Genomic DNA, 22941 nt, shown 5'->3' with positions numbered 1-22941 from the left:
CTAGGTAGGTATTTACATTTTCCAAATACCTAGGTATGTAATTTTTTATTACAATACTGAAACATTTACAATTACGTACCTGTTGCTTTTAAAAACTATTTAAAAAATCACTACAATTATAAACTTGCTTTTGTCTGTCCTCACAACAATAAAAACTAATATACACAACAATTGTTTACCCATAACCGCCATATTTAACAATTAATTTTTGACAGTTCATTGTAATACCCAATTAGAGCCCGTATAATGTTTCAGCTGCGCCCAGGACCAAGTAAGAAGTATGTTCAAAAATACGTACCTGTTCCAATTTCCCATTCGTTATCGATATTGATGTACGTTATATTCTCATTCGGCTGTGGTATCAAATCTGGTATGGTAATAAATGTAACATTGTGTCCCTTTCTTGCTAACTCATTCATTAGCCTTGATCCGATCATTACATTATCCGAAACACGTGTAGGGAATATTCCCAAGATTCGTGAAGACTGCACTGTCCATGTAAACAGGGACAGAAGCAGAAGTTTTAACATTGTCACTGTTGTATTTTAACTTCAAACTATATGTCTGGTCCAACTGAAATTAAATGCAGTGTTCTATGAACAAAAATTCACGATCAAACAAACGTAATAAGGTTATTTACCCACAAATTTAAATTCAGACAAAAATATTTGCTTAAACCTTTATCGGTATTTAAATAAGTAATTATGCTTTTGTAAATTTTGTACTCTCTTTCAAGAAATAATATGTACAGTTGAGTCCACGAGTCTGTACCCGTGCGTCATCATTTAAAGCATACGAAATAAGTCGATGATAAGTCGGGAATTGAAATTTACTAAACGCAACAGCAAGTGACAGTAAGTAGTTACTGCTCCTATCACCGGTTAAAATTTGAGTTATCAAATATGTGTTTTATCTCGCCAGGTATTAATGACGCACGGGTAAAGACTCGTGGACTCAGTGTAGTCAGCGTGTACCTTAGACTCGGACAAACATAATAGGGCGCATCTGTTTTGAGATGGACGTTGAAAGGTGACTCAAATTTTTTTGCAGAAATTGCTTGAAAATAACTCAAATAATAATATTTGAATTATCCTCCCACTCAAAATGGTCCGGAACATTGTTTAAATAATCAAAATGTCAATATATGAAGGAAAAATTCGATTTTTTTATTGGTTTTTTGATTATAACTTTAAAACTATTCATTTCTGAGAAAAGTTGTACTGACATAAAAGTTGCGTAATTAAATTTCCTACAGTATAGAATTGCTTAAAAATTTAAAAAATAGTCACCCTTGTTGCAAAATAGCAATAATTGCGAAAAAAACATACAAAAACAAGTATTCGCATTTTACGTTTTTCAACCATTTATGCTACTCTTAGGACCTTCATATTTTACCCAGAAAAACTTTATGATATAGTAAAACAACACTGTAAATTTTATTAAGATCGGTTTAATAGATTTTACAAAATAAATTTTGCAATCCAGCTTTCGCAAAAAAAATTAATTTTGTTAAAATGTTGCAGGACTGAAAATAAAGCAGATAGCCAGTTGAATTTTTTTTTGCTTATAGAAGTGTACTGTACCTTTCATTTGCAATTTGCAAAATTAAAATCGATTAATAACCACGGCGTCAGGAAATTTTTTAAATAAACATTAATTTTTGGTGCTACGCGCAGGGCAGCGGTGTTCGATTCACACAAGTTGATTTCCACCAAAATTTCTTCCAATCTTTATCTAATATATTATTTTCTTACTCTATATTTTGTTGTATTTTAATATTTTAATTCGACAAAAATAAAACTAATTTTATTATTGTTTGTGAAATATTGCTTAAACAATTGCATATGTTGAAAAATAATAAACTTTTATTGTCCAAGTTAAAATATATGAACAAAGAAAGTTTTTGCTAAAAAAAGTGTTATTTCAAAGGATAGAGTATGTGTTTTTATTTTGCAATAAAAAAATGTATTTATTTATATCGAAATGCAATAAAAATTAAAATATATCAATCATTATCAAAGTTCATTGGAATGCCCAATCAGAGCAAACTATCCGATGTCCTGCGCGTAGCACCAATAATTACTGTTTATTTAAAAAAAATTCCTGACCCCGTGGTAGTTAATCGATTTTAGTTTTGCAAATTGCAAATGAAAGGTACAGTACACTTCTATAAGCAAAAAAAATTTCAACTTGCTATCTGCTTTATTTTCAGTCCTGTAATATTTTGAAAAAATGAATTTTTTTTGCGAAAGCTGGATTGCAAAATTTATTTTGCAAAATTTATTGAACCGATCTTAATGAAATTTACAGTATTGTTTTACTGTATCATAAAGTTTTTCTGGGTGAAATATGAAGGTCCTAAGTGTAGCATAAATAGTTGAGAAACGCAAAATGCGAATACTTATTTTTGTATGGTATTTTCGCAATTATTGCTATATTGCAACAAGGGTGACTATTTTTTAAATTTTTAACCAATTCTATATTGTAGGAAATTTAATTTCGCAACTTTTATGTCAGTACAACTTTTCTCGGAAATGAATACTTTTAAAGTTATAATCAAAAAACGAAAAAAAAATCGAGTTTTCCTTCATTTTTTGACATTTTGATTATTTAAACAATGTTCCGGACCTTTTTGAGAGGGAGGATAACTCGAATATTATTATTTGAGTTATTTTCAAGCAATTTCTGCAAAAAAAATTTGAGTCACCTCTCAACGTCCAAATGTACTAATATTTTTACAGATGCGCCCTGGTCTATAAGTTTGGGATTGCGACGTATCTACCAGTGGAGGAAGAGTATAACAATACCAATGCACAGGAGAGGAACCAGCAAACACTCTTCCAACTACCGTAGCATCAGCTTGCTGAGCACAACTCTTTTAACAAAAATACTTATGAAGAATACACAATTAGTGAGGAAAAAATAAGGTTTTCGGAAAAATAGGTCCACAATAGACGCCTTATTCATAGCCAGACAAATTATAAATAAATCTGTATGTATGTGCTTTATAGATCTGACTAAAGCCTTCGATTGTGTGAGATTAGAAGATGTGCTAAAATTGCTAAAGGAGAAAAATTAGTCCAACAAGATGATTAGGATAATTATTAAAGACATTAATACGAAGAACAAAACCAGAATAAAAGTCGAGAATGAAATAACATCGGAAGTAGAAATCAACTCGGGAATCTGACAAGAGGATAGCTTGAGCCCATTGCTGTTTAATTTAGTAATGAACAAAATCATAGAAGACATTAAAAGTACAGGAAAAGGATATAAGATGGCAGAAAAACAAATAAAAGTCCTCTGTTATGCTGACGACGCAACATTAATCTACGATAACGAGGATAACCTAACAACCTACAGCGAATGGCACAGACTTTCAATACAGTGCCGAAGAACTACAGCATGAATATATCAACAGCTAAGACCAAATCCCTTGTAGTGTCAAGCGAACCCATAAGATGCAAAATAGTAATTAACGACGAACTAATTGAAGTCTCGAGATTCGAAAATCTGGGAGTCAAAATAAGTAGTTATGGAGATGTTAAGGAGATCATCCGAAAGCAAGCAAATAAAGCCAATTACGTGTCAGGATGTCTCAGGGATGTCATCTGGAGAAATAAAGATATGAGGCTGGAAGGGAAAGTATGTATATACATACAAATCACGTGTAAGACCGATCATGACGTATGCGATACAGAAACAAGATGTGACACAGCAGAAAGTAAGAGGATACTGAGAACATCAGAAATGAGAACGTTGAGGCCAATAACTGGGAAAACACTGAGAGACAGAATACCGAACGACAGAATAAGAGATATCTGTAGCATACAAGACATAGTATGGTGGGACAGAGAAGACGAGAGTAGAATCAGCATGTGACGAGAATGGAAAGCAAGAGAATAGCCCGTATAGCCAGAGATTCAAAGCCAACAGGCAAGAGACCAATAGGTACTTGAAAAGTTGAAAATCAGCAAGACAACACAAGATATTTATAACAAAAAAGAATAGCAGAAAAATACAGAAACACATGTATTATTCAAAACGATGGGATTGAGGAAAGCTCGGTAGAAATCAAAGCAAACATCTTTAGACGAGCGGAACACCCCCAAAAAAATGCTTATTTCTCGAGATACTGACCACGGAAAGGTGAATGGCCAATTTTAGTCATACTCATACTGTATGTTTTTGATGGTGCTGAAAACGAAAATGAGGTTTATTTTGAATTTCATGTGGGAGAACATTGTCAAAATAGCAATTTTACCCCAAAAATAAAAAAAAATAAAATCACGTTTTTTTGCGTTTACCTCGCTACAACTGTGTTCCATTTTAATATTTTTTTCTGAAATTTTTACAGTATATAGCTCTAACATTTCTGAAGGCAACGGTACCTGTTTCAAGCTTTAATTCTTATTCTGATAAAGGTTATGAATTTTTCAAAGGAAAAGGTGCGGATTTGTGCATTGCAAAGTTTAATCGCGAAAGTTGTGTGACGAAGTTTAAAATTTAGCTTCTTAATCACGTTTATGTTAAAATAGAGAGTAGCAAGAAGTTTTCTGGAAAGTGTTAGATCAAAATGTTTTATAGAAAAAAAAAATAGTGCAACTTTTAATGTCGACATTAGAAATCCCCAATATAACGCTTATTTTTCGAGATACTGATTATGGGTGGTGAATGGCTAATTTTGGTCTTAGATTATGTTTTTGACCGTGATGAAAACAAAAATGAAATTTTTTTTAAATTTTAGGTGGGGGAATCTTGTCAAAATTGCAATTGTACCCTAAAAATAAAAAAAAAATGAAATCACGTTTTTTGCGTTTAGCTCGCTACAACTCTGGTCCGTTTTACTATTTTTTTCTAAAGTTTGTACACTATATATCGCTCACTTTTTTGAAGACAATGATTTCTGCTTTAAGCTTTTAGTCTTATTCTTTATTCTAGTAAAAGTTATGAATCTTTTAAAGTACAAGGTGCAGATTTGTGAATTGCAAAGATTAATCGCAAAATTTGACTGACAAAATTTGAAATATAGATTTTGAATTGAATTCTTTTTAAAACATGAGTACAAAGAAGTTTTCTGGAAAGTTTTGGATCAAAATGTTTTATAGAAAACAAATGATGCAACTTTTAACATCGACGTTATAAATCCCCAAAATAACGCTAATTTTTCGAGATAGGTACTGATCATTGGTGGTGAATGGCTAATTTGGTCTTACTTTATGTTTTTGATGGTGCTGAAAACGAAAATCAAGTTTATTTTGAATTTTAGGTGGGAGAACATTGTCAAAATCGCAATTTTGCCCAAAAAAATAAAATAATTAAACCACGTTTTTCTTAAAATTAAAAGTTGCACCATATTTTTTCTATAACAAATCTAGATCTAAAACTCCTCATAAAACTTCTTTGACCTCTATGGTTTAACATAAACGTAATCAAATAGATAAATTTTAAATTTTGTCACTTAATTTTTGCGATTTAACTTTAAAAAAATCTCTTTAAAAAATTCATAACTTTTACTAGAATAAGACAGCTTAAAACATTGTCTTCAAAAAATTGAGCAACATATAGTGTACAAACCTTAGAAAAAAATATTAAAATGGACCAGAATTGAATCACGCAAAAAATATGATTTCATTTTTTTTTATGTTTAGGGTAAAATTGCGATTTTGACAATATTCCCCCACCTAAAACTTAAAATAAATTTCATTTTCGTTTTCAGCACCGTCAAAAACATAATCTAAGATCAAAATTAGCCATTTACCACCCATAGTATCTCGAAAAATAACCGTTATATTGGGGATTTCTAATGTCGATAATAAAAGTTGCACTATTTTTTTTTTTTCTATAAAACATTTTGATCTAAAGCCGGACTCAAACGACTCGTGTACTTGGCGAATAATCGTCACTTGCGTATACTTGCCATGTCGTCTGAGTGGGTTACTCGTACAATTATTTATCACTCGTTGCCATTCGTTCGTCTTCCAACTGTTGTCGGTAAAAATGACCCGAGTCAAAGGGATCACGATTATTCGCACACTTGTGAAGTACATACTTGTCTATACTTGCAGAGGCGGTCAAACGAAATGTATAAATATAAATTGTGCCCAACACCCATATCCCTTACAACCCTTCTTTATAAACCGCAGTTGGTTCTTATTAAACTTTTAATACATTTTTTGAATATACACAAAATTAAGTTATGAGGAAAGTAAAATATTGAAAATAAATAGATAACATAAATGAATATTATAATAATAAATAATTTGAAAAATATGTCAAAAGTACACGTGAAAATATAATTCATATAACCGAATAATATAATCTTTTGTTTCTATATAAACATTCTGTAATCACCTGGGTCTTTCACTATACCTATCTGAAGCAACAACATGGGATTGCGTAATGGTCAGGTGTTGCCCTGTATAAGAAGTTTGTGCCTTTGTTGTTGTTATTCCATGCCAACTCAAAATTGTCTGTAAAAAAGACATAGAAGAATAAGATTGTGTAATGGTCGGCGCAGTTACCCCTGAGAGAAAAAAGTTTGTGTCTTAAAACTCAAAATTGCCAGTAAACTCAAAAAAAAAAGTACAAGAATAAGATTGTGTAATGGTCGGCAGTTGCCCCTGAGAGCAAAAGTTTGTGTCTTTGTTGAATTTGTCACATGCCAACTCAAAATTGCCAGTAAACTAAAAAAGAAGTAGAAGAATAAGATTGTGTAGTAGTCGGCAGTTGCCCCCGAGAGAAAAAAGTTTAATGTCGTTGAAAAAAAAGTTAAGTTGTTGTATTTGTCCCATGCCAACTCAAAATTTCTACTAAATCAAAGAAGAAAAAGAAGATTGTGTATTGATAGACAGTTGCCCCCTTAGACAAGGAAAGAGAGGTTGCCCCTGGCGTGAAATTTTTTTTATCTTGTCATGTTTGTCCCACACCAACCAAAATTGCTAGTTAACTAAAGAAGAAGAAGCAAATTGTACAATGTACTAACTCCAAATTGTAAGTGAATAAGGGATTTTTCCCTTGTTCCGAGACGATGAGCTGGCCAAATACCCAAGTAGGTGGATGCCAATAAACTGAAGAAGAAGAAGAAGAAGAAGAAGAAGAAGAAGAAGAAATGTATAAATAATTGGCATTTACTGCGACTATTCATTTAGACCAGTGCATTTAGCACTAAAAACACCGGAATAAATCGATTTTTAAATACACCACCTAGAGACTTGCTAGTTTTGCATTTAGTCCAGTCGGGTTAGAAGAATAACAGGCCTAACCTTGCATTAGGAACTGCCCCAAATTTTATTTTTCTAATCTTTAGGGAGGGTCAATATTAGTCCAAATTTAAAATCTCGACTGAATTTCACGTTAATGGCGCGAGCGTAAGACCGGATTGATTTTATAGCAAATGTTTTTGTTCAATATCTACGCCATTTTCAACTAAAATTGTTCAAAATATAATTTCCTACAATTTCTTTTTAACAATTTTTTTCATGCGGTTGATATTTTCCGAGTTACATGGGAAAATAATAAAAAGTGGTGGGGGAGCATAATTATTTAATTGAATTTTGTTTGCGAGCTGCCTCAAATTTTATAATTCTATGCTTTACGAGAGATCAGTAGTAGTGTAAATTTAAAATCTCGACTGAATTCCGCTGTTGCATTAGCCGCCATATTGATTTTAAATGAGAACTGTTGTTGCTTAATATCTCCGCCATTTTCAACTTTTCGACATAAATAGTGGGTAAGAAAATTGTTGGAAATGCAATTTCCTACAATTTCTTTGGCACAATTTTTTTATACGATCAATATTCTCCGAGTTAAGGGGGCCAATAATGGAAGCGGAGGGGAAGCATTATTGAATTGTCTCATTTATTATTAACTTTACGACATAATTGAACATAAACAAAAATAAAGAGAATTATATTTCATACAATTTTTGAAACTTCCAATGAAACATCAACCAAACTAAGTATATAAAAGACATTATATGCATTAAGTTCACTTAATTTTATTAACTAGCGGGTTTTATTGGTTGAATTTGTCTGTCGATATTTTAAGTTTTATGTCAGCTAAAATATCGTGATGTTTCAACATTTTTTTTTTAATTTTGGACCCTGTTGGGGGGAATTTTCCCTTTCCCCCCCTTGTAGACCCGCCACTGGTTCTCTCGAAAAATTGTAGTAAATCGTAATTACAACAATTTCAGTTCTTACACTTTGTCGAAAAGTTGAAAATGGGGGAGAAATTGAACAAAAACAATTGCTACAAAATCAATCAGGTCTTACGCTCGCACATTTACCACATACGTACTACCTTAAATATTGATTTTATCAAAAAAAATGAACGGCATCAAAATTGTACAAAATTTAATTCTCTTCATTTTTGTATAGGTGTATATATTTGTTGTAAAACTAATAATAAACGAGATAATTTAATAATTCAATAATTATGCTACAACTGTCACTATTTTCCCCTCATAACTCGGAAAATATCGACCGCACGAAAAAAATTATAATAAATTAAATTATAGAAAATCGCATTTTCAACAATTTCAGTTTCTAAACTTTTTGTCAAAAAATTGAAAATTGCGGAGATATTGAGCAAAAACGGTTCTCGTTTAAAATCGAGATGGAGGCTAACGCAACGATGGAATTCAGTCGAGATTTTAAATTTATACTAATATTGACCCTCCCTAAAGATTAGAAAAATAAAATTTGGGGCAGCTCCAAATGCTATCCCGACTGGGCTAATTGTGTTCATGATGATGTCAGGAAAAAAGTCTACAATAGAAACATAGGTGGAAATGCCTAATTAATAATTGCTTTTTAAAGTTCTTAACATGCATTAAAAAGTGCATAAACATGTCAAAATAAGCATATTAATAGCCAAGTTTTGTTACTCGCGAGGTTTTTGAGGTCGCTGAACATGACTACGCTATCAGAACCTACCCCCGGAGCACCTGGTGCCCAGGGTCACTGCTAGGGCACGTCATCTGGAGGTTCAAGGGCTAACAGCCCTAAATTTGATGCAATCAGTTTACTTGGAGGTTTGTGGAGTCGCTGAATACGAATATGCCACCAGAACCGACCCCCGTAGTGTCACTGCTGTAGCACGTCATCTTCTGGAGTTTCGGGGGATTTTGGTACTAAATTAATGCAAACGGATTATACGGGGGTTTGGGTGCTGCTGAACACGAATACTCCATCAGAACCGACCCCGGAGCACCTTGTGCCCATGGTCACTTCTAAGGCACGTCATCTTCTGGGGTTTTCGGCACTGAATACATGCAAATAGATTAAGTAGGCGGTTTTTGGGGTCGCTGAATACGAATACGCCATCAGAACCGATCCCCGGTACACAATGCTAAGGCATGTTATTTTCAGGAGTTTGGAGGGTTTTTGGGCATCAGGTGCAACGGGGGTCGGTTTTGATGGCGTATTTTTGTTCAGCTATCCCAAAAACTCCCGAGTAATCTGTTTGCATAAATTTAGTGCCGAAAACCTGGAACAATGGACACCAGGTGCCTCGATGGTCAGTTCTGATGGCGTATTCGTCCTCAGCGACCCAAGAACCCCCGAGTAACAAAATCTGGCCGTAATACACTTATTTTGACATATTTATGCACATGTGGATGCATATCATGCACTTTAAAATGCAACTATGCATTTCCAGCCATTTTTCTATTGTTGACTTTTTTACTGGTGTCATCCTGAACACAATGAAAAAAGTTGTAACTTTCTACGTGCTGTATATATTTAAATATCGATTTATTTTCTCCTAAATGTCCTGGTCTATTTATTAGTAATCACACCACTGATTCATTTGTCAAGGTCGTTAAGCCAAATGTTTACGCTCGCGTAATTGTAAATTGTACACGTCGTGTGAGTGCCCTGTTTGTCATTGCAATCTCAAACTCGTATACTTTCCAAGTATCTGTGCTTGCGAAGTACACGAGTCGTTTGAGGCCGGCTTAAAATTTTCCAGAAAACTTCTTTGTACTCTCTATTTTAACATAAACGTGATTAAAAGGCTAAATTTTAAATTTCGTCACTCAACTTTTGCGATCAAACTTTGCAATGCACAAATCCGCACCTTTTCCTTTGAAAAATTCATAACCTTTATCGGAATAAGAATTAAAGCTTGAAACAAGCACGGTTATCTTAAGAAATGTTAGAGCTATATACTGTAAAAATTTCAGAAAAAAATATTAAAATGAAACAGAGTTGTAGCGAGGTAAACGCAAAAAAACGTGATTTTACTTTTTTTTGTATTATTACTATTATTACGGTAAAGTTGCAATTTTGACAATGTTCCCCCACATGAAATTCAAAATAAATCTCATTTTCGTTTTCAGCACCGTCAAAAACATACAGTATGTCTAAAATTGGCCATTCACCTCTCCGTGGTCAGTATCTGGTCATTTTGGGGGTGCCTGCCGCTAGCCTACTTGAGACTCAGCTAAAGAAGCTCTGGAAAAGAAAGATAAATAAAAGCAAGTCTCTCTCAAAGTGAAAAACTCAGTGGTTCTGTTAGTGTGTAAGAGGAGAATATTCTCAAGAGAATATTCTCGGCCAGAAAATTCTCTGGAGAATATTCTTGGCAAAAATTTTCTATATTTTCAAAAACCGAAACAAAAATAAAAACTAGATACGGGTCAAATTATTATAATTTAAAAAATATGTAGGTAAATTGTTTTTGTCAATCCTATGAACCACTAGCAAGGGTGTTTACAGTGTCAATATTTAGTGTTTTGGTGCAATATTAACGTGCATATACAGTCGGAAAAATGAAAGATTACCCATGAACGATCATATCAATCACTTATTTTGCATTTTCTCTTTTTCTATAACAAACGTTTGTTATTTATAGAAAAACACAGCTAATACAAAATAAGTTATTGATGTGATCGTTCATGGGTAATCTTTTATTTTTTCGAATGTATTTAGAATGGTGTTCATTTATGCAGAGGAGAACAAGTTGAAGAAACTGAGTTTGTAGATAATTTAGCAACTTTAAAATATGTTGATGAGTCGGCTGAAATAATGGCAGATTTGGCACTTTATCGGTCTAAGGAGGGATTTTTTGGAAAACCATACGTTGTAAAATCAATTGAAAACCTAGACCCAATCATATGGTGAAATGTACATATTTCGGAACAAAATTAACTAAAATAGCAGTTGATATATTAAGCATGCCTTCATCCAGTGTAGCTACTGAAAGAAGTTTCAATACTTATGGTTTTTTTATCCACTCCTCTAAAAGAAACTGGCTTACTGCTGAACGGGCTCGTAAGGTAACTTTTGTTGCTTACAATTTAAAATTGTTTAAGTAGACCAATCCATGACTGAGCTGGCCACTCGTGAAAAACAAAATCGCACAACTTCTCATCAGTACGTTGAAATGCAGAATGTAGATGACCAGGATGAATTAATGATAGAAATAGATTCTGAATCTTAGGCCTTCATTTTTTTTCAATTTAATTTTTTTATCAAAGAAACTTTGTGTTTTCTGTTGTTTTTGTATTTTTTATATACAAAGAACACTGTTGTTTCATCTCACAATTTTGTATACATATAATTTCATGATTTTTAATACCCTATTTTTCATCTTTAACAATATTCCTAAGTTCGTCATGGGGTTCATTCTCAGAAAGTTTTTCATATCGAGAATATTCTCGAGAATATTCTCCGATTTTTGATTCTCGAGAATTTTCCAACACTAGGTTCTGTACAGAGGTGAAGGGAAAATGCAAGAAAAAGACAAAAGCCTACCTGAAGTATATATCAAATAAAATACAAGTGTATGAAGGTTACAAGAGAATAAGAAATGAAATATATTCACTTGTAAGAAGAATTAAAAATGAGAACTGGGAACTGAATAGCGCTTTATAAGATGTCAAAAACTGGAGGTGATGGAATTACTAGACCCTTAACACATCGAAAAGGAAGTATGGATTGACTATCTAAAAAAGATATATACAGAGAAACCATAAATAACGTTCAAACCATAAACATCAGAGATGACCATAAACGAAGAAGTAAGCAAGCATGAAGTACAAAAACACTTGAAAAACTAAACGACAGAAATCCCGCAGGTAATTTGATATAGTTGGTTCGCTAATCTGAGACGATCTGAGACACAACGTCTAGTAATTCTAGTAATTATTTTTTGCAAAGTTAGTTACATGTTGACAGTCTAGATGTGGCTGGAAATTACTAATTTCTATACAACCAAACACAAATACACATAGAATATTATTAATAGTAAACAGACATAAATAACAGAAATCTTACGCCAATCAATGATTATTTATTTACATCTGTATTGATAACAAATGAGAAAATTATTTATGGTAGAAAATAAAAATATTTTGAGGAAATAAATTTTTTTGCCTATCCACATATCCAACTTTTGCCTTTCTTTACAAAATTTTACGAAAACGATGAGGTTTTATCAACGATAAAGCCATTTGCTTTGAAAAGACACGACGTTTTCTGTTTTATTATTATTATCTATACTTATCTATAAAATATAACTATTGATGCCGCCAATATTTAACATTGAAAAATATATGGTAAGTGACCATCTACAACTAACCCGTAAAACACAATATAGAATTTTCATATCATCGACCACATTTTATTACATCATAAAAGGATATTATTTTAGGTTTTAAGGGGAAAAATAAAATTAATTTTTATACACATTTGGTGACGCCGGTGGTCGCTTGATGAGAGAATCTCTCACATGAAGCGCACTGACTCAACAATATGGTGATACTAAGTAAACTGAGTCACTATCTGAGAGGACGAGTCTATTAGATTGTCGAGGGAGGATAGTTAGGAGACTAGAAGGAATTACAGCGCGTATAATTTACCAGAAAAAAGGTGTGCGCAATTTTCTGAAACCGTGAGAGAAAATCTCATATAGCGACAACTGGCGGGTTAAAAGAACAAGCAGCACAAGATGTACTGCAAGGGAACATGCAACAAGACCTTTGTCTAAAGGTTACAACGCTTTCAAATCTGCTCTTCATACCCTTGCTGAAGACACTAATCAGAAAGCTAAAACAGTTCATGAGGTTAAGTGCTTTTTGAAATAAATGTCAATGTCAAAAAAAGAAACATTCATAATGAATGAGTTTTGGGCAATGAACTGTCAATACGGATGGAATGGCCCCTTCCCATTCAAATAGTGAAGCGAGATTGCCACCAACATACAAGAGAGAGGTCCTAGAGAGAGACAGAGAATGGGCAGGAAAATTTAACAGGCCGTGTAATTTGAGTTGCCTATATAAACTTAAACCGGGGAAATGGACCTCATATTGTTTTTAATTTAGTACATATTATTTAACTAGGGCTGATAGGCAGTATTTAAAAATTAAGTTAAGTTAATAAAGTTTAAAAAATATGAGGTCCATTTCCCCGATTTAAGTTTATACAGGGTATCCCGGAAAATAGTGTGTTCTTTAAAGGTATAGGTAGAAGGCACCATGTAGAACAAAAAACTCTTATAACATTTTTTTCTAAATGCAACCGTTTGACCAAAAAATTAAAATGTATTTTGGTAGGCAAATTTAAATCTGACAACTATGTGCGGTACGCAAATTTAAGCATAGACAGTCCCATGTAAATAAATAGATAGAAGATAGATAATAAACAGATAGTTTTAAAGAATCCTGTTTAGTGTCAATGCCGAAAATGTTTTCGAATAGTGAGTGTATTACCTATTATGTTATTACCTATGAATGGTGTTTGTGAAAGGTTACTTGAAACATCTATTCGGTATAATAATTATTTTCAAGTAAGTACAACTTAGTTATTTCAGTTCACAAGTAAACAAATTACTGAGACATTATCTGGTGTATTTAAGTTCCACTGTAAACTATTAAAACTATTACGAGGAAAACAACGAAAAGCCCCAGATACAAAGTTTACTACTTTTTAAACAATTAGAATAATTGAAATAAAAATATAATAAACAATATTTTAAATTTAAACTAAAAAAAAAATTAAAACTATGTAATTCAGTTAAAGCCCTCAGCCAATACTCAGCATTCAACCCATTTAAACCTTACTAAATACATAATACTAGTTCAGTTAAAAGATGTGTTTTTATGTTAAAAGCTGTGTAATTCGTTTAAAATTATGCAACAGGTATTTCAATACATTTCAAAAGAAAATAATTTTAGTAAACAAATAGTAAATACATAAGTATTACCTACTATTAGGTTGGATTATTTTAAATACTGTTAATCACAATCACAAACGAGTTCTTATTATGTTATTATTCCGTAGTGCGTACGATGTTGCCAGTTTATTAAAATTTCCAAACATTAAAATACAGGTATATGGAAAACAATGTTAACTTTTTTTTGGAAACGGTTAACTTTAGAAAAAAATGGTATAGGACTTTTTTGTTCCAAATTGTGTATTCTCTCCATACCTTAAAGGAACGCACTATTTTCCGGGACACCCTGTATAGGCAACTCAAATTACACGGCCGGTCAAATTTTCCTGCCCATTCTCTGTCTCACTCTAGGACCTCTCTCTTGTATCGTAGCTGAATTAATTTTCTTCGTGCCTATTCCATCCGTATTGACAGTTCATTGGTTTTGGGCAACAATTTTAGAACGCATCAACGCTGTCAGTAAATCATTATAGAGAGAAGAGGTTGAACTTGAAACTGCAGTTCAACTTCTAAATTCACTTTTGGAGTTCTTAAAATCCCAAAGAAATACTTTTGCTTACTATGAGCAGAAGAACTGCAATCTACGATACTCTGAATATTCCGACGCAAGTAAACGAAAGTGAGCAAAAAAACTACATTTTCATGATGCTAATTCCAATGAAATTTTTATACAGGGTGGTCAAAAGTTAAAGGTCGAAACATATCTACCAATGTTCGATAAGCTAATTACTGAGTCGTCGGTTGACAGTGTAGTGTACGGGTCAGTGAAGAACTAAAGACTGATCTTCATGAACTAGAGCAGTTCAAATATTTTATAGTCCAGCTTCAAGACTTGCAGGGAAAACAATTTATTTCTGCTTCACAGTCATTTTGGGTCATTTCGCAACAGGCGAACAGACACTTTCAAAAATGAAAATTATTAAAAACGGAGAAAGCCTGGGTTTTTAAGGGGCCTCGTAGCTTGGGTTGCCTCGGGGTCTCAAGATTCTTAATCCGGGACTGAGGACAAGCGAGCTAATCTTATTATTCAAAAAGTTTGATAAGAAACAACTAGAAAACAACAATCAATTTACTAAATACTATCCTGAAACTAATAAATAAAATTTTGCAAGAATTGAAATTGAAATTCTTTATTGAAATAGAAATCCTACTAACAATATTTAAATATGAATTTGCTTAATTAAATACAATATACAATACATGCAATATTATACAACACATACAGATTTATTAAAAATTATTTTTTTATCTAGGTAAAATATATGTCTTTAGTAATTTTTTAAAAATTTGAACTGTCAGTGCATTCTTAACACTGGGGGGAAGATGGTTAAATTCATTCACACATTTGTAAAACAGGGATGTCATTGTGCTATGTTTATTAGTTTTTTGAATATCAAAATCTTCAATATTTCTCATGGTATATGAATGAACTTGACCCCTCAATGTAACATATTCATTAAAATATGCAGGCAGCATTCCTTTTTTTAATTTAAAAATGAAAACCATAGTAAGGTAGTAAAGCCTTTGTTGAACTGAAAACCAACCTAAAGTAGAGTACATCATCTCAATTGGCGTGTAGCGATTGCATCGAAGAATTGTTCTCATACCTCTGTTATACAAAATTTGCAATGATTGAATTGATCCTTTATCACCTAAATATAAAGCACTTGAACAGTAGTCAAAATGGGGCTGAATTATACTTCTAAATACAGTGATCCTTGAAAATAATGATAGATCTTTGCTAATTCTATTAAAGAAAAATAATTTTTTAGATATTTTCTTGCAAATATATTGAAAATGAGGTTTCAGAGAGAGTGTGCTATCCAGTATAAATCCAAGATATTTAATTTCATTGACCCATTTGATGCATTCATTATTAACTTTTAGTTTCAAATTTTCCATACTTATATTATTTAATTTATATCGGCTAGAGACTATCATTGACTTTGTTTTACTCGCATTAAGTTTTAACTTGTTAGCATCCAAAAATACCTCAATTCTTTTTAACAAACACTGCATCCTTCTAACAACCTCCACAATATCATCACCACTGCATACAATTAATGTGTCATCTGCAAAAAGACTAATAAATTCCAGACCCTCTACATAATTTACATCATTGATGAAAATAATAAATAATAATGCTCCAAGTACACTGCCTTGTGGTACACCAAAACAATTAGGTAGTTCTGTTGATTTACTTTGGCCTAACTGCACATAATGAGTTCTTTTTGTGAGATATTCGTTAAACCATTTTATAACACTTTGTTTAAAACCGTAGTACCTCAATTTTTTAATTAACAAATCTATGTCTATAGTTTCAAAAGCTCTTCTAAAGTCTAAGAATACAGCTACTACAAATTTATTGTTATCAATAAGTAGTTTCCACTTCGAGATGGTAAGTTGTATTGCTGTTTCACATGAGTGACCCTTTCGAAACCCAGACTGATTGCCGAGAAAAAGATTATTTTTATTAAAGTATTCAATTATTTGGTTGTAAACGGCTTTTTCAAGTACCTTCTCTATACAAGGCAGTGTATTGATTGGTCGATATGCAGATACTTCTGATTTCACTTGGGTTTTTGGGACCGGTGTAATGGAGCTAATTTTTAAGTTTTTAGGAAAGCTTCCATTCTTTAATGAAGAATTAACAAAATTAAGAACAGCATAGCCAGTTGTCTCAAAAGTTTTCTTTAAAAATTGTGAATTGAGTACATTATCTAAATTTTTGCAGGTTTTTAAAGAAAATATTATTTGTTTTAGTTCACATATTGTTAAGGGCTGAAATTCACTCATGTAGCATTTAACTTCAGGTAAACTATTATCAGACCATTCATGAGAGTTGGTAAAGCTAGATACTATCTCCTCAATACTCTTTGTAAAATAAGTATTAAACAAACATGCAGCCTCCCTTTCATTCTTTGCATTCACTCTACTTTCATCCATTCCAAAGTTAATTTGTTTATAATTTATATATTGGTCTTTATTTTTTATTAATTTCTTTAAGCATTTCCACATTTCCTTTGAATCATTTTTATTGTTATCAATCATACTTTCATAATATTTAACTTTTTTTTGCTTTAGCAAATTTACAACTACATTTCTCTTCATCTTATATTCGTTCCATAAATTTATACTATTACCACCATTACTATAGTTTACATAATTTTTATATACCCTATCACGCTCAAATGCCTTTGCCCTAACATCATTATCATACCAAGGAACATTTTCATTCTTACAGGTTATTTGTCTTATAGGATACTTATTTTCTATCACAGCTTTACATTTATCATATAAATCACTATATATCACATTAATATCAGTAGAGTCGTAATTCCAATCACAGTTTATAATCTCAATATTTAATTCATAAAATGCCTGATCACTTACAACACCTAGTTAAAATTTTTTTCTTATTACTATTTACACTATCAATATTCTCTAGCCTAATACCTATAATTAAGTGATCAGTGATCTTTGGTGTATAAAATACTTTATATTCTAACTTATTAGTATTTGTAAGGACAAGATCAATAAGAGTACTCGACTTTTCACAAATTCTTGTACTTTCCTTGATCACCTGCTCTACCCCCAGTGATTGTATAAGAGTTATTAGTTTTTTACAGTAAAATTCATCTTTATTAAAATAATTTATGTTAAAATCTCCTACCAATATACATTTTTTATTTATGGTCATATTTTCTTCAATAATATCCTCCAACTTACTTAAGAAAGCTGCCAAACTACCATTAGGTGACCTATATAGACAACCGATCGACAAACTTACGCTATTAATTTTCACATGTATAAAAGCACACCAACAATTACTATCTTCAGAATAAATACATCCATTTTCATAAATTGTATCATTTCTTATAAACATTATCACTCCTCCTGTATAGCGGTTAGGGGCATCACATCGAACACAGGAATAGCCAGGTACATTGAATGAACTGAACAACAACATGAATTGAATGAACAAATCAAACGATAATAATGACCTTAAATGAAATTAAACTGAGTGCTGAAAAGTATTAAAAATCAGTTAAATAGTTTGTATTTTGAGAACATTATCTGAAGTTGAAATCGTAATGTCAAAATACATGTTTTTTTAACTAAAATTGTGATTAATTCCTATTGACGATAGTACATAAATAAAAAGAAATATACTGAAGTTGTGATCATTCTCATATATTTTTTTAGTAGGTAATAGTACTAGAGGCTTAAAACTTTTTGGAATGAATCAACTTCTTTGTCTCATAATATTATGCTTTTTTATTAACCCACTAATGGACATGTCTCAAATGCAGACACTTACACAGGGAAATGACTGTCTGAATACGAAGATGTGTCCACTAATGTGTTAAAGAAAAAATTGAAGACTTTGAAACTTGCTAATCCTCATGATGTCAATAAAAACCCTGTTAAATTTAGGACTAGGCTTCTTTTCATATTCTTATTGCTATTTTTTTATGGAAAGTCATTGACACTTGATGAGCGGTTTCTATTGGTTTAATAAAGAATCTTATTGAATTTGGTTTACCTGATCTTCTACGTATGTTCAATTCTATTGAATTTCTGATCAACAGGAGGTTTTCATATGCTCTTCCTTTTTTTTTAAGTACACATATTTATTCTTCCTGGTGGAAGGAATACTCTATTGCTCCTGGGCTGGTCTTTTGGTTTTAATATCCTTATTACTTTTGAGACGTATGAGAAAAAGTAAATATATATATACGAGGGTCGGCATAAGTCAGGCAACGCTCTCAAAAAATCGTCATAGGTCTGGCAAAGCTCATAAGTCTGGCAAAGCTGTCAAAAAAGTTTAAAACAAAGCATGTTCATGCTTCGGACAGTTGTTTCGGTGTCATAATAGCATGTGGGCGTCGAGCTACGTGGCATTAACCTTAGTGTTCATTTTGGAGAATGGATACGCAGACGAGGAATTGTTGAGTGGCCTGTACAGTCATCCGACTTGACACCCTGTGATTTCCTCTTGTGGGGCCTTCTCAAGAACTGAGTTTTTGTAAGAGGACTACACACCCTTCCCCACCTCCTAACTGCAATTGAAGAAGAATTTGAATCTTCACGGACAGCTTGACATGCTTTGCGGGACTTGCCTCTCTGTTGCGAAACGTTGCAATAAATGCATTGATGAAGATGTGCATCAACTTGAATACCTGCAGTAACCTTTTTTCGAACCCCTTTTGCAATTTCTTTTAATAAATTTATTTTGTCGCTGCATTCTTTCTCTTAATGCAAATTTGTTTGGCGTATGCCGAACCCTGTATAAATAATGGTAAATCCTTTTACAGTTTAAGATAAATACCTAGTACATTAGCCAACAAACCATTATTTAGTTGTTAAAAGATACTGGAGTGTTATTTGGAAACTAAATAGCTAAAGAATAATATGATTATCATATTGAAGAACAAGAAGATTAACAATATAAGTACAGGAGTTTACAACAGTAGTGTTTTAGAAAAACTGACTCACATAGTTTGATCCAAATGCATAAAATGAACAGGAACTTATTCCAACAAAAAACTGGGGAACCAGAGTATGATAGAAGAGAAAAATTACATTATTGTTAATTTTATATAAAGTTTACATTATGAACACTGTTCTACAGGATAAAATGGTGAATCATGATAGAAGAACAAAAATGTTTTAATAATATATTTTATAGCATTTGTTTAATCTGCAAAAATAAAGTAAGCATATGCAATTGTTCTAGAAAATTCAAACAAACAATAAAATGTTTGTATAATTGGCTATTAATAAACAATTACAACTTCTTGAAAGGTGACTAAGTAGGTATAGATACATAAGAACTATAAACAGAATTACCAAATGATAATAAACCTATTAGTAGTTTCCAAAATATAAAAATAATTATTACTTATTTATGGTATTCTATTTTAATCGATTTATAGCAGTACATATTTTAAATGTTACTTACCTCAAATATTTACTATTATTATAGTACTTTATCACTCATACGCAAATTATCAGTCTACAGTCTACACCTTAATCAAAACAAACACTTGATTACAAAACAAAATCAAAATGTAAACGAAAACAAATGGCAGCCAAATGTCTGTCATTTGTCATTTTATAGGCAGAGGCAGAGTTGCCAGACGAAATTTCAGAATATCCCTAGAAGGGAGCTTCAATTTCCCCTATTAAGAAGGTAGTGGATAGGTAGCCGGTACCGGTGACTTGTTCTGTAGCCGGTAGTCGCTTATTATTGGTCTAAATCATTGACATAACAGGATCCTCTTATAATATGTCATTGATCTAAATCATGTCTAAATCAAGGGCACAATCAAGGGTATGTTTAGTTTAGGTTATGTTTAGGTTTCCTTGGTGTTTGAGTCTTAGAATATAAAATAAACTAGGAAGGAGTACAATGCGAAATGACTCCGAGCCAGGAAGGAGGTTGCAAATGGCGATCAACTGTCAGATTTGCTTTCTATCTCCAGTGACGTACCTTTGAAAGAGGGAAGAAAATAAATTCTTAACGATTTTATTACATCTTTGATGTTAAAGAAACAGCTATAGATCAAGAGAGAATACGTATTAATATAATATTTTGTTGAAAAGTCAGTTAAATAACATTTTATTATACTAATAACTTCAGTTAATTGATTGCATATACAGGAGCTTTACCAGATGGTACGCCTATGTACACAGCTGATCCAATACACAAACACCTTCTACCTCGTTGACAAAAACTTATGAGTCATCCACAGACGTTCAAGATGGCCAGTTCCGCTAGAAATTTAAGGTGTTGTTGATATATTACAGACTCCTTCCTGTTCTTTTATATTCTAAGGTTTGAGTAGTATATATTCAATAGGGCTTTTCATTCGCATTCATTTGTTTCGAGCTTCTGTCATGTGTCACATAATATTAATATATCTACGCCATACGTTATTGGTATATACAATGATACAAACCAAAGACGTACGACGTAGATATATTAATATTGTGTGACACATGACAGAGGCTCGAAACAAATGACAATCGATGAAAAGCCCTATATAAAATAACGCTGTGTCTAGGTCAAAGATCTTACACACAGATTTGGCCAACTCCGAAAAATAGCGTAACGCGGAGCAGTTCGGGTCGGTGGTCTATCTATCTCTCTCTACCGGCGCTTAACTCTCTCTCTCTCTCTAGCATATGATGGCTGCCGCCTCTGTGTAACTGTCGTTCCATTACTCCCACCTCTTGGTAGATACGCTCACACTCGCACGACAGACAAAGATAGCTAGACCACCGTACTTGATATCGGCGTTACACCCCGATGCATTGAGTGGCATATCCCTAGCCAGATCTCTATTCTCTTTACATATCTCTGGTCTAGGTACACGCTAACGTGTACGCAAATTAAAAAGTTAGGTACAGTTCACCAAGAATAGCTGAAAGTCTGAAAATAACCACGCCCATAATGCGCATTCGTCATCCGACGGATCTCGCACTGAGCGTTCACTTAATATCTACCGTTTGTAACGTGAACAAGTCGGTACAGTCTGCGAAACATTTTTTGTAAGTACGAACCGCAAAGGAGAATCAATTTAAAATTTGCAAATTTTGTTTAAATCGAATCTGAAGGAAAAAGTTTTAAATAATCAGACACGGGAAGTGATAGCAAACGTGATTCATTTTATGATAAATGAAGCGAAAAACAATGAACCGTGTAGAGATTTGAAAAAAGTGCAGGAACGTGTGGTATTGGCAACATGTGTTAGTTTAAGCAGCGTTCAAAAAATTGCTCGGGAAATGGAATTAATTGAAGATGGCGAATATTCCTCATTTGTAACTCCAAACAAAAAGAGAAAAAAAAGCGCTTCAAAAACGTGCTTGGACACGTCAAAAACAAGTCCCAACTGTGAAACGCATACACAGAACATTTGCAGAGGAGTACAACTACTCAGGTTCCATAGAAAGCCTACGAACAGTAATTAGAAAGATGGGATTTCGTTGGCGAAAAACCAGAACTAATAGAAAATTATTAATGGAAAAGCCCAATATTTAACATCTTAGACTGAACTTCTTACGTAGTATGAAACGTTACAGGAACGCAAATCGCCCAATTATATACATGGATGAAACATACGTCCATTCATCTCATACCTACCAAAAGAGCTGGTCTGATAGTTCAAACAAGGGCATACAAAAACCAGTATCTAAAGGACAGATGCTTGTGATAGTGCATGCTGGAGGTGAAAGTGGTTTTGTTAAAAACGCTTATCTGCGCTACAAACCTACTATAAAAACAGGAGATTATCATGATACAATGAACTACGACAATTACAAAAAGTGGCTTCAGGATAAACTGATACCAAATTTGCCCCAGAACAGCGTTAGTGATTGATAATGTATCAATCAACCATGATAGTATCACAACGTACAAACTGAGAAATGTCCAACTATGTCTTCCAGGAAAGCAGAAATGCAGCAGTGGCTGACAACGCGAAATATTTCCTTTACAGATGACTTGTTGAAATTTGAATTATACGACATTATAAAATTACACAAACCTCTGTTTAAAACCTATGAAATTGACAAAATACTCGAGGATAAAGGACATTCAGTTTTACGGTTACCCAAGATATTATCCATGCACATGTTAAAAGATGCTCTTATCCGCACATGTGAGACAACACTTACACCTAAACTAATTAAGAATAAAAATGAATGGATGACCGAGGAGATTCTAGATCTCATGGAAGCAAGGCGATCTTATAA

At 32.8% G+C, this 22941-nt stretch overlaps 1 protein-coding gene across 1 annotated transcript in view; it reads right to left on the bottom strand.

Moving 5' to 3' along the window:
- LOC114330261 (UDP-glucosyltransferase 2-like) overlaps positions 1–22941 on the bottom strand; it is a 128552-nt gene that overhangs the window by 77168 nt on the left and 28443 nt on the right. The window contains exons 2-3 of the mRNA XM_050649544.1: positions 20147–20237; positions 299–573 (exon numbers count right to left, since the gene is read on the bottom strand). Coding sequence (XP_050505501.1) covers positions 299–530 — 232 coding nt within the window. The 5' untranslated portion in view covers positions 531–573; positions 20147–20237. The remainder of the gene's footprint in view (positions 1–298; positions 574–20146; positions 20238–22941) is intronic.

This window comes from Diabrotica virgifera, chromosome 4 (genome assembly GCF_917563875.1).
Source record: "Diabrotica virgifera virgifera chromosome 4, PGI_DIABVI_V3a".
Lineage (NCBI taxonomy): Eukaryota > Metazoa > Arthropoda > Insecta > Coleoptera > Chrysomelidae > Diabrotica > Diabrotica virgifera.
This window is presented reverse-complemented; position numbering and strand designations above follow the sequence as displayed.